The following is an 11,891-nucleotide window of genomic DNA, read 5'->3' as shown; positions in this document are numbered from 1 at the left end:
GTGGGGCTCGATCCCAGGACCCTGAGATCATGACCTGAGCTGAAGTCAGAGGCTTTAACCCACTGAGCCACCCAGGCGCCCCAACGCCAGCCTTTTTTGACAGTAACTTCCTATATCCATTTGTGGAATATGGAATTACTTAGGAATACATTGGCGGAAGTGTGGAAAAGCCTTTTTTCTTTTTTTTAAAAGATTATTTATTTATTTATTTGAGAGAGAGAGAGAGAGTATGAGAAGGGGGAGGGTCAGAGGGAGAAGCTGACTCCCTGCCAAGCCGGGAGCCCGATGCAGGACTCGATCCCCGGACTTCAGGATTATGACCCGAGCCAAAGGCAGTCGCTCAACCAACTGAGCCACCCAGGCACCCTGGAAAAGCCTTTTTTGACAATAACTTCCTATATCCATTTGTGGAATATGGAATTACTTAGGAATACATTGGCAGAAGTGTGGAAAAGCCTCCAGCTGTGGTGACCGAAATCACTCTTCCTCACGTGTGTGGCCACCAGGTCCAGGTTCCAGGCCCTGTGTCAGTGGCAACGACCCTTCCTCTCAGGAAAGCAGGTGCTGTGGGCTGAGCATGGGCCCCCGTCCACTCCGGCCACAAGGCAGCCTGGAAAGGGACAAGATCCCACAGATGGGGGAAGTACTAGCATGCCTTCTCCCCAGGGATGGGCACGTGGCTAGTTCAAACACGGTCACTGGGCTGCATGGTGCTGGTAGAGACCGTCCATGGGGGGCACTGCTGCTCCCTGGACACTGACCCACCCTGTACCCAGTCTGATGGGTGCCCTTCGTGCCATCCCCCTCACTCAACCCCTGCCCTCAGGCCCCACCTTGCCCCCCAAGATCCTTTCCTGATTCCATCTCTCTCTCAAATATCCTCTCGGACAGAGCAAGCACCCTCCTCCAGGTGGCCACCTGGCCCATCCCCAGCCCGCCTGCTGCCATTCTTGCTGCTGGCCTCTTGTCTCAATAGGTGTCTATGTCCCAATCCCTCCCCCCCCTCCCCCCCCCTCCTCAGGGTATGTTCCCTGCTAGGAAAGCCTCCTCCCCTGCAGCCGCTCAGCCCCACCACAGCTAGCTCCCGACACGGGATCTTCCTGTCAAGTGCTCCACGCCCACGGGATCTTCCTGCTAAGTGCCCCACGCCCACCGGTTGGGGTTCCCGGGCCTCCTTTGTGGGTCCCCCTGCCTGGGGTGCTCTGAGGTTTCCCTCTTCCTGCCCTCTGCTCAACCTCCTTCTCTCTGAAGCCCCCTCAGCCTCCTTCCCCAGCTGACTGGGGTCTGCCCCTCATCAGGGTCACCCCATCCCCTGCTGCCCCTGAGCTTGCCCACAGGCTTCGCTTTCTCCTGAAGGGCAAGTTACCTTCTAACTAAACAATTGTGTGGCTGTCCCAGGGCAGAGATTTTAAAAAAATCTTATAAGAGGTGGGGGGGCTTCTTTTGTTCCTTGATGTATCCCAAGTGCCTCACAGGACGTGGAGCCCCCCTGCAGCCAGGCTGTCCCACACTTCATTCTTCATTCCGCCTCCTCTGCCCCTCCTTCCCCCGCCTCCCCCCAGCCCAGGGTCTTTTTCTTGGGGTTGTTTCAGGCCTCAGGAAGAGGGATGTTCCCTCCTGGCTGTTCTTGGTGGTCCCTCGAGCCCTCCTGTCTGTGTGTACCCCTGTGGAGCCCTCACAGCCCTCTCCCATGGACCCGTGGTCTCTGCGGCTGTGGCCTCCTCAGGGTTCCGAGTGGGCACCGTGGCTGCTTCCTGCCGAGAAGCATGTCTTGGGGAGCCCAGGGCTAAACTATTTGAGGCTCAATAGGTGCTCCCAGGGTCCCTCCCAGAGCGCAGCGCCTGCCTGCGGCACCCTCCTGGACACCTCGCGTGGGGAGGTTTCTACCCAGCTAATTTGGGGTAGGCGCACAGGGAGGGCCTATCACAGTGCGTGCTTCTCAGAGAGGGTGTAGGAGGTGGTGGGGGGCAGCTCAGCACTCTGGCCTCCCTGACGCGGCTCCTCTTGCCTTGGGCTTGTTTCCACCAGGGTTCTTGGATGAGGCCTTTGCTGGTTGTACCCACATGAGCATCTTTGTTTGCTGTCTGCTCTACTCAAGGCCTTCCCTGTGCGACGGGAATCCCACTGCCATGTAAACGAACCCATCAAGAGCAGGTTTCAGGGTCCTGCTTTGGGAAGCCCACAGCCCCTCCTCTGAGGTTCCCGTTCACACTGGTGTTTGTGGCCCTCTGGACTTGGCTCTGCAGGGGATGTCCTGCCCACTGCCCCGCCTGGTGCCCGGCGCCCTGAGACCCCCTAACCCAGTCTGCAGCCTTCGGGAGCCGGCAGGTAACATCCTCTCTTGGCTCTTGTCCAAGGGTGTTCAAGGTTCAGTATATGCAGATGGCACACAACTGGGACAGTGCTGGATTCAGGACACCCTGCCCCACCTCCTCCATCCCCAAAGTCTCCTGTGTCTATGAACGCACAGATGCTCTGGGCAAGCGTCCCCGTCTCATCCCCACGAGGATGGGCCCGCTGAGGCCTTTCTCCTGCTGGCCTGTTTGCTTGAGGCTCTTTGGGTTTCTTTCCCTACCTTCGGGGAAGTTCCATTAGCAGCAACTGTCAGCATCTGGTGATCACCCCCTTTCCTTGCTTGTGCCATGGCAGGCATGCGCGGGCAGAGTCCCTGCCGCCACCGGCCACACTCTGCCTCCCAAATTAAAAATCAATGACCTTATGGCTGAGGTCCCTCCCATGCCAGGGCCAGAACGCCATCCCAGCTCCACAGAGGGCTCTGTGGGCCCTGCTCCTGCTGAGTGTGCCTCCGTGGTTCTGGAAGGTCTCGGCTTTGCGCTAGGGTGCAGGGCTTCTGGGAATAACGCTTTCAGCAAGGTCGTGCCAATCCTGAATCCTTGGGTCTCAATTTTCTTCTGCGACCTCAAGGCCATCATCCCAAGGCCCCTTCCGGGAGCGTGCCCTCCCACCCCGGGGCCAGAGGTCTGCTTCCCCGAGGCAGGTGCTCCTGGCTTCAGGCCACACAGTTTGTTCTGGCGGAGATAAGACTCGGGAACTGGACGTGAGCTTGAACTACAAGCCAACTGTTGCCACATCTGCAACTCCTGGCAGTGATCACCTGGCCACCTGGGGCCCTCTGACCTGCTTGGGCTGTTCATGAGGATGGAGGGGGCAGGGCTTTCCCCGGCGAGGTGGTGCACCAGAGGAGGCACAGGAGGCAAGGCGAGTGCTAGATTTCATTTTGTTTGAACACATTTAAATTTGAATGGAAGCAGCCACACGTGGTGGTGGGCAGCCTGTACTGGAAGGCACCGCTCTAGAAGGGACCCGTGGTGACCCCTCGATTCAGTCCTCCTTCTGCAGAAGAGAAACTGGAGACCCCAAGACAGGCTGAGGTCCTGCGGCATTGAATTCAGACCGAGGTGAGTCTTCTGAGAAACAAGCCGGCACAGGACAGGGTAGGACTGGGAAGCGACATTAGGAGCTGTCAAGAGGTAAGCTCTTTAGAGCTGGTCTGGAGCAAAGCCCTGGCCTTGGAGAGCCTGCGGTCCGCAAGGGGCCTGGCGCGTGGCAATGGATGTCAAGGGGCCCAGCGGATTGCAGCACACGGGACCCTGTGATCCTGTGCCCATGGTTTTGTTCTGAAATACGTATGATTATAAAAATCCTGGCATCACCTGGCAAGACCAAACAGCTCTGGACTGCCAGGCCAGCCCCTGAGGGCCCCCACCCCGGGCAGCACCCTCACACCCATTGGCCTGCCCTTCTCAGGAAGAGGAAATAGAGGTGGCGGGAGTGCCATGGGCACACCAACACCAGGTGGCGGCGTGCTGGCCACGGGCGTCCCGAAGCAGGGCGGCGTCACACACGGCGGTTATCACTCAGTGCCTTTTTATTGCCATTGGGTTTGTGACTGCTGATAGAGTGCCGGCTTGAGGAGCAACGGGCGGATAAAAACCATGGCTGGGCAGTTCTTGTGATGAGAGGGACCCGGCAGGAGCCAGGAGGACTCAGAACCTGACGAAGGTGGCATCGATCTGCCGCACAGAAGGCAGGGCCAGCATGATCTTGCGCCGGTACTGCGGGTCCTTCTGCAGGGGGTTCCGCTCCAGGTACACCGTCTCCAGGTTCCTGGCCGCTTTGAGCTCATCCAGGTCGCTCCAGCTCTCCAGCAGATTGTCGTTCATCTGGGGGACCGCACACACATTAGGGAAGTCTCATGGATGGAACAGCCCCAGCCTCCCGCCCCCACGTCTGAGCAGGAGTCCAGCGATAGGGCCTGGCCCTCCCTCCCCAGAAGCCAACATGGCATCTTCCCTGGCTCCTGAGGGAGCCCTCTGTCACCTCTTCACCCCTGGCCCCCCCATTTCCCCATGGGGAATGCTCTCGCTCCCACCTGGAGCTTGGGCTGCGTCACCAGACGGACGGATCCAAGGTAAGATTGGCAGAGTAAAGACAGAGCAACACTGCTCCCAAGCCCTGCCCCATCTCTAGGCAAAGCGTTCAAACAGGTTTGACTCTACTTCCTACAAACGAACTTGGGGTTGTTCCCAAGGCCTGACTCCATGCTCTGGCCATAACCCAGCCAGCATGGCAGCGGCCATGGCAGCCAAATGGCCCATCCGTCCCATCAGTTGCCACTGGCCTGCCCTACTGGGATCCCCACTGCAGGCGTCTGAGAGGGAAATGCCCCGCCTCTGGCCTCCCACTGCCCAGGCGATGTCTCCAGGATACAAAATGGATGAGGGCTCAAAGCACGTTATGGTCCACCCTCCTGACTGCCAAGAGCCAGGAAGAATTCTCTGACTCTCCATCCACCATCAAGACGAGGGCATGGCAGGCCCCTGGGTTCAGATGCCCGTCAGAGCATGGGCCTCTGACGCTCAGTCCACACCTGTCCGTGGATCATCGTGGCTCCTCCTCAGGCGGCAGGGCAGGGGGCTCCAAGAAGCGAGCCACCCTGGTTTCTACCAGTTCTCCAAGAATACAGCAGAGGGACAAGTGACAACAAGATGGCAGAAGTGTCCCTGAAGGCAAGAGGCAGTTAGCACCTGGCTGAAGGGGGAGGCAAGGGCTTGGAGAGGCACACAGCCAGCGACCGTCTCCCAGAGGAATCGAAGCCCTGACCTGTACTATCTGCTGATCTCGGGGGAGCAGAGACCCCACAGGGCTGATTTCATGCCAGCAGCCCCTGGCCCCTGACGACAGAGCTGGGAGGGGGCGCATGGCGGGCTCAGATGACCCAGGGAAGTTGGCTCCAGCCTGTCACTGCTCACGAGGGTTTTGGGTGACAGGAACTTTAAATAAGGGCAAACTGAGAGCTTCTGGGAGTGTCTGCATCATGACCAAGGGGGTGTGACACCAGCTTCGTGCCCTGCTGGCCTCACCCCCAGGTTCAATTGTGCCTGTTCTAGAACTCACACATGGAGGGATGGTTGCCCCAGGGTCCCCCGTGCACAGAGGCAGAAAGCAAGAGCGCTCCTCCCAACTGACAGGGAGCAGACCTGTCCTCTGTGAACCTGGGGTGGCAGAGGCTACAGGGTGGTCCATTTCAGCTCCACTTACAGAGAAGTGGTGATGACAAGAGCTGCCCACACGTGCAATGAGAAGGAAGTGGAGCCATTCCAGGATCCCCCAGGCCCCTCGGGCAGGGACGCCAGAGAGGAGCTCAGGCACTCGACAGGCAGGACAAAGGATCCTTGAAAAACCTTCCCAATCTCAATGCTCTGAGGTCACCTTAGTCAGCCTGGAATTCTGTGATGCTGCCTTGGGTCTGGCACATGGCAGGCTAGCATCTGGACAGATGGCGTGAGAAGCCTCTAATACCAGGCTGTTCTGTGAGTGGGGGTTCGATAGCCTATGACACGAGGCGGCGGTGAAGGTGGGCAGACTGTGGAGACTTTGTGGGACTCTGGCTTTCACCCCAAGGTGCGATGGCAGCCCTTGGAGGGTTGTGGACTATAAAAGGATCACATCAGGAAGCTGGGGTCATAGTGCTGGTTGTGGGGGATGGAGGCTGGGGCCACGGAGCTAGCAGCAGAGGGCAGAGAGGCTGGATTCTGGGTAGAAGGGAGAGGGAAGAGGTCGGCTTGTGTATGATGTGTAAGAGAAAAAGAAATAAAGGAAGATTCCAAGAATTTTGGCCCGAAGAACTGGGAGGCTGGTACTGACATTGAACTGAGCAGAGGGGAGCACAGGGGGGCTCCTGGACACCAGGCTGGATGTGCTGCTCGGGCCGGGTGGCAGGTGGTCAACTGACAATGCCCCATGCTGAACATGCTGTCGTGGCCGAAGCTCAGGAGCCCAGGGTAGAGCCCGGGCTGGGAACACGAGTGTGTGTGCTGAGGGCATACGAGGGGTATTGTTTAGACCGGAGAGGCTCACTGGGGAGAGGGAGGAGAGAAAAAGTCAAGACTAAACCCCAGGTACTCTAGAGATCTGTGGGAGGAAACAAACTGAAAATCAGCAAAGACTGACAAGTGACCAGGGTGACAGCAGAACCGAGAGTGAGATCCTAGAAGCCACACGAAGAACATGTTTGAGGAAGAACTGATACAACATGTCTGCTGAGGTCAGCAGCAGGTGAGGGGTGCAAGGGCCACTGAATCCGCTCTGTGGCTGCTGTGGGGAGCTCATCTTGGTGCGCCCAGGTAGCAGAGCTGCTGGGCCATGCTGGGGGCACCTGCCACTCCTGGGGATGGGGAGCACTGGCTGGACTGTGTCTGAGGGAGGGTGGTGAGGACATGGCTGATGGAGCCAGGTGAGGAGGCCAGAGATAGTGGAGGGAGGCGGGGATCCTGGCCAAGGGCAGAGGGTGAGAGGTGTTGCAGCACATTCGTGGCTGGGGTGGGGCACTGCTGGCAGGGAGCCCCTGACTGAAGAGGAGGCAACCTCAAAGAACCACCTAGTCTGCTGCGATGGGAGGCTGGATTGTGGGGTCTCTCTTCAGCCAGGATGGCTACTGAGGGCAGAGGAAACAGACCCGGAGAAGAGCAGCTGAGCTCGGACCTGAAGGCAGGAAGACTTGGGGGAGTAGATATGATGGGCTCACCTGAGGGTGAGGGGGCAAGGGCAGCATGATGCCAGGTCCCTGGGGACCCTGCCACGTGGACACTGAAACAAGGATTATGTGTGGCAGGAGCTGTGCTGGAGCACAAGTGGGGTTCTGACATCAAGGGAAGGAGGGGCTGAGGCCACAGGGGCCATGCACTGGGCGGTCTTTAAGAAGGAGGAGGAGGAAGAATGGTCTGGAGCTGGTAACGAGAACAGGACCCCACACAGCCCACCTCCAGGCCCAGAGAGTAATCTGTACTAAACACTGAGGGTTTGGTTTCTCACCACTACTTTTTCTTAAGCACAGATCACATTTTCCTACTTTCATATATAGTGATTTTGGATCAAACACTAGACATTGTGGATAATACGCTACAGAGACTGGATTCTTCAAAGAGGGTTGTTTTTTGTTCTAACAAGCAACTTAATAACTGGATGATCACCCTGAGGGTGCGTGGGCTTGGGGTCATACTTTGTTGGGGCCCCTCTAACTTGGGGGGACCAGCCTCCTCTGGAGTGTGGCTTCAGACTTTATTAGGGTGGATTTGAAGTAGGTCTAATCTGAGCCTGTGGTCCTTAATGCTCAGGATGGGCCTTTCTGGAGTCTAGCTGGATGGATGCCAAGAGTGTTGGCAAGATCCCTCCACCTGGGCAGGGTTGAGCTGCCCTACACCCCCAGCAGTGCAGCTGGGTAAGCCTTGAGGGGGATGGCCTTGTGCCCAGATGGCTTAGCCCCTCAGCCATGGACTGACAGGGGATCCCCACATGGACCTCTGGGGCGCCTTCTCTGCACAGGTGCCCCCTCTGCAGGGCCGTGTCTTGCCATAAACTTTGCTCTCTGCTTCTTCAGCTCAAATGAACTGCCACACCGTCCTGGGGATGCAGCCTGCACACTGTCCACGAAGACAGAGCCAAACCATCTTTGTACTTGCCCAAGGCTGGAGGGCTGGTCTGTGACTAGTTCACAGTCATGGCCAGACGACGGTCTCTAACGACTTCCTGTGATGACACCTCCTTCCAGACCCACCTGTGTAAGGTACCCTACTTTCATAGAACTTCTTGTGGGCCTCATGTGTCACCGGCTTTGGGAAAGCTAGATTTCCAGAACCTGGGTCTTGGCCCTGGTGGAGGGACTGAAGCTGTGTCATGAGTGCTTGGACAACGAGAAGGCCCTCTCCTGTCAGCCTGAGCGAGCACCTTCCCTGGAAAGGGACACGGATACAACTCTTTTAGGACAAATTCTTAAGTGTTATTCTACTATGCCTAAGCCTATACACTTGTACAACCTGAGCCGCCCACAAGGTCAAGTGCAAAGTGAGATGCCATGGCCGTGCCGGGGAGGCCAGTTAAGAGAAAGAGAGCACTGAATGGGAGAATCACTAAGTGGTGCCTGTACCAGCTGCACTTGGGCCTTAAAACACGCAGAAAGTAGATTCATTTCACAAAAGCAGCAGGACATTGTTTAGAAGAAATAAGTTCTTCTGTGGCATTGTCTGCTTCAAAACCTCTTCCTGCCATCACAGTGGCTGATTCTGGCATCCGCTCCGGGCCAGGTGGCCGTGGAGCGCCCATGTCTTCTTCTGTTTCACTATCCAGCTCCTATCTGCCACACCACATGCTTCCGATCTCACACAGCAGTACTAATGCCAGCCTGTCCTTGTCTGCCGTGGGGGCTGTCTTTGTAAACTCCAGACCCTCATCACTCAGGATGAACCACAGCCTGGCCTCAGGACAGTTTTCTTCCAGATACGGTGAGTGTGGAACTGAAAGTTTTATTGCCACTGGTGGGACACTGTAACAACGTCTTTGATACAGATGACTTTTAGAGAGTCTTATCCTTGTATTTTTCCAAAATGGAACACAAAACCATACATTGTTTCCATACATACTCCAGGGTCTCCCGAGCCCCAGGAAGGGGAGCAATGTTCATGGAGGGAAAACTGATCACCTTCATGTTTCTAAGTTCTTCATGACGGGAATGTAAAGGAGCAGGGTTGGGGTGGGACCCTTTCCTTCCTAGAGTATCTCCCAGGAGATACAATTTTTAGACTCTTTTAATCTAGAACATTTTCCACCTTCTACTCACAATTTTCTCTGTTAAATGAAATTGACTTAAGAAATCCAGTTAACTGCCTTGTAGAATCTCACTCATTGATTCATCCACCTGTTTTCTTACGGCGTCATCTAGCTTCTTGTTCTAGCCCCTGTAGTTCCTGCAAATTTCAAGTTAGGTCTAAATGCTCGGTTAGAGTAGATTAGACATTTTTGGCAAATATGCTTTACAGATGAACCAAATTGGGAGACACTTAGCATCAGGTTGTCTCACTATCAGGGGTGGTAAATTTGATCATATGGTTAAGTTGGGGAGCACACTTCCCTTTTGCAGTTAGCAAATTCTACGTGCGGTGACACATGGCAGACATCCAACTCTCCAGTGACGAGTGTTGCTTGAATCCACTACTGGAATTATGCTATAGAATGTGTCCTGTTCGATGTTTTCCCAGTAGATTCCAGATGGTGCTCAAGTCCCAAACTTCACGGGATGTATTTCTTTGCTTTATGATGTTTTTTTTGGCTGGTATTTATACAGAAAACATACACTTGATTTCCCCCAAACTCAGTAATATCTTAAAAAAAGGTGTGGGAGAATTCTCAAAACTCAGTTCATACACCACTAGTGGCACATCAAAATCACTTATTTGCTTGAGAATCTGTAGGCTGTTTCAACAAAGGGGATGCATGCCTTGTGTGCTGCTGGTGTCAAAAGAGGTTTCTGTTACTTCCTGTAATGGTAGGGACTGAAGAGAGAGCCACAGAGAGCCTCCATGAGAGAGGCCCACCTTTTCAAAACCTATCACGGAGGGTCAATCCCGCTGCTTCTGCTGTCGTGTGTCTGTCAGCTAGGCCCACACACACTCACAGGCAGGGGTCCTGTTGTCGATGGCCTCCCGTGGCTTCTACTGAGATTTTTTCTCCCTGTTATGAGTCATGCTTTCCTGCTTCTTTGCACACTGAATACTGTGGAGGTGACATAGAGTCTGAGTTTTGTCGGCCTCCTTTAGAAAGTGGTGTTCCAGGGGTACACAGGTGGCTTGGCTGGTAAAGCAACTACCTTCAGCTCAGGTCATGATCCTGGAGTCCTGGGATCGAGTCCCACATCAGGCTCTGGGCTCAGCAGGGAGTCTGCTTCTCTCTTTAACCTCTCCCCTCTCACGCTCTCTCTCACTCTCACTTTCAAATAAAATAAATACAATCTTAAAAATCAGTGTTCTGGCAGAGCCTCTTGCTCCCGTGGAGGCTTGGTCACAGGCCCCAGCAGAGTGTCTAACCCACCCCTGCTGCAGGGCTGTGTGGAGTGTCGCTGGAGCTTCTGGCATGTTTGGCATGCCCCTCCACTCTGGCAGGTTGGAACGCGGTTGCTTCCATGTGCTGCGTGGCATCTGGAATTCCACCTGCCTCTAGTCCACGCAGCTGTCCACTGCATGTACACACATGCAGCCGAGCTGTCGGCTAAGAAAGCCCCGGGCTGATCACTGGGGTCTGGTTCCTGTGCAGCAGTCTCCCAGCTGTGCACCTGCCTGTGTGTTTCTCACGGGCCCCTGGGAACCCCAGCTCCGATGGCTGCCTCCCTTGTCCAGGGAAACAGCCGCTGCGTCTGTGCCCAGTTGTCCGTGGAATGTGCCCTCAGCTGAGGCCCAGGGTGTGACCATGGTGCTCGTCCCGAGCCCACAGCCTGCAGACATCAACCACCTACGTCTGGCCATGTCTATAGCTGTTATGCTGAGCTGACAGGCAGAGGGCCCTACCCCCATGCCTAAAACGGCCTCCAAATCCAAATTCAACATGACAGGTTACACTTGCTTATATCTGTATTTATTTTCTTGTATATGAAGTGTTAGGAAGGATTTGACTCACGTTAGTACATTTATTTATCCTGGAACATATTTAAAATAGTCTGAAAACGACAATACCAACATTGGCACTAATGAGTGGCATTCAAGCTCTTCTTGGAGTTATTTCACATACACCATAGTCAGAGCTCTGGTTCCAACGTCACTTAAATAATTCTTTCCTTTGTGTGGTTGTCGTACTAATTTGAAATATTGTTAGTCATTTGTTTCAAGTCATTTGGAATTGTAAATTAAAAACACTTAGAAAAATGTGCAAAGCATTCTAAAAAACCAAAATGCGCAAACAGATGTCCTCAGAGAAGTCGCAGTGGGTTGCTCGCCCTCCACCGGCCCCTCTGGCCCCACAGGCGACCATTCATGCAGGTTAACGTTGCTGGTGTTTGCCTCACACTCCATCTATGTGCCCACACTATTACTTAGTTAGGGCAGCACGCCATGTGGCTGGGGCCTGTCCACGCGGACCTCTGGGAGCCGTGATGATCTGGTGAGGGCAAGGCTATCAAGGCAGCTCCCAACTCCACTGTTGTTTTGTGCTCGGCTTCAAACGCCTCCCTGCCCGTGATCTTTGCCTCTCCCCCCAGAGGTCACCAGTTTCTGCTGATTCACTACTGGCATTTCCCTTGACTCATTCCCTTCTTTCCAACCTGCCGCGGCCACCTAGGGCCAGGTCTGCTCATGTGGCCACAGTGGCCGGGGAGACAGTGTGGAGGGTCCCGGGCCTCTGCCAGCCTCTGCAGTCCTGCTGGCATGAAGCACACTTCAGCAGCAGCCCCTGAAATACACCTGTTTCTCCTTTTCCTCCTGGCAGAAGAATGCTCATTGGTGAGATGTAGGAAATACAGTATTTAAAAAAAATAAGAATCACACCTAGTTGAGACTTCCCACACGAGGAAGAGCACTGTCGATCTGCTCTTTCTTCTGCCTGTTCTG

The 11,891-nt window shown here is 55.0% G+C and overlaps 1 protein-coding gene across 3 annotated transcripts in view; it reads right to left on the bottom strand.

Moving 5' to 3' along the window:
• Positions 1-3,871: 3,871 nt before the first annotated feature.
• PPP1R7 (protein phosphatase 1 regulatory subunit 7) overlaps positions 3,872-11,891 on the bottom strand; it is a 28,909-nt gene continuing 20,889 nt past the window's right edge. For all 3 annotated transcript variants that reach the window (XM_059393913.1, XM_059393914.1, XM_059393915.1), the window contains one exon: positions 3,872-4,184. In XM_059393913.1, the coding sequence (XP_059249896.1) occupies positions 4,008-4,184 (177 nt within the window). In that variant the 3' untranslated portion in view covers positions 3,872-4,007. The remainder of the gene's footprint in view (positions 4,185-11,891) is intronic.

Source organism: Mustela nigripes, chromosome 3 (assembly GCF_022355385.1).
Source record: "Mustela nigripes isolate SB6536 chromosome 3, MUSNIG.SB6536, whole genome shotgun sequence".
NCBI lineage: Eukaryota > Metazoa > Chordata > Mammalia > Carnivora > Mustelidae > Mustela > Mustela nigripes.
Note: the sequence above shows the minus strand (reverse complement) of the source record. Positions and strands in the feature narration are given on the sequence as shown.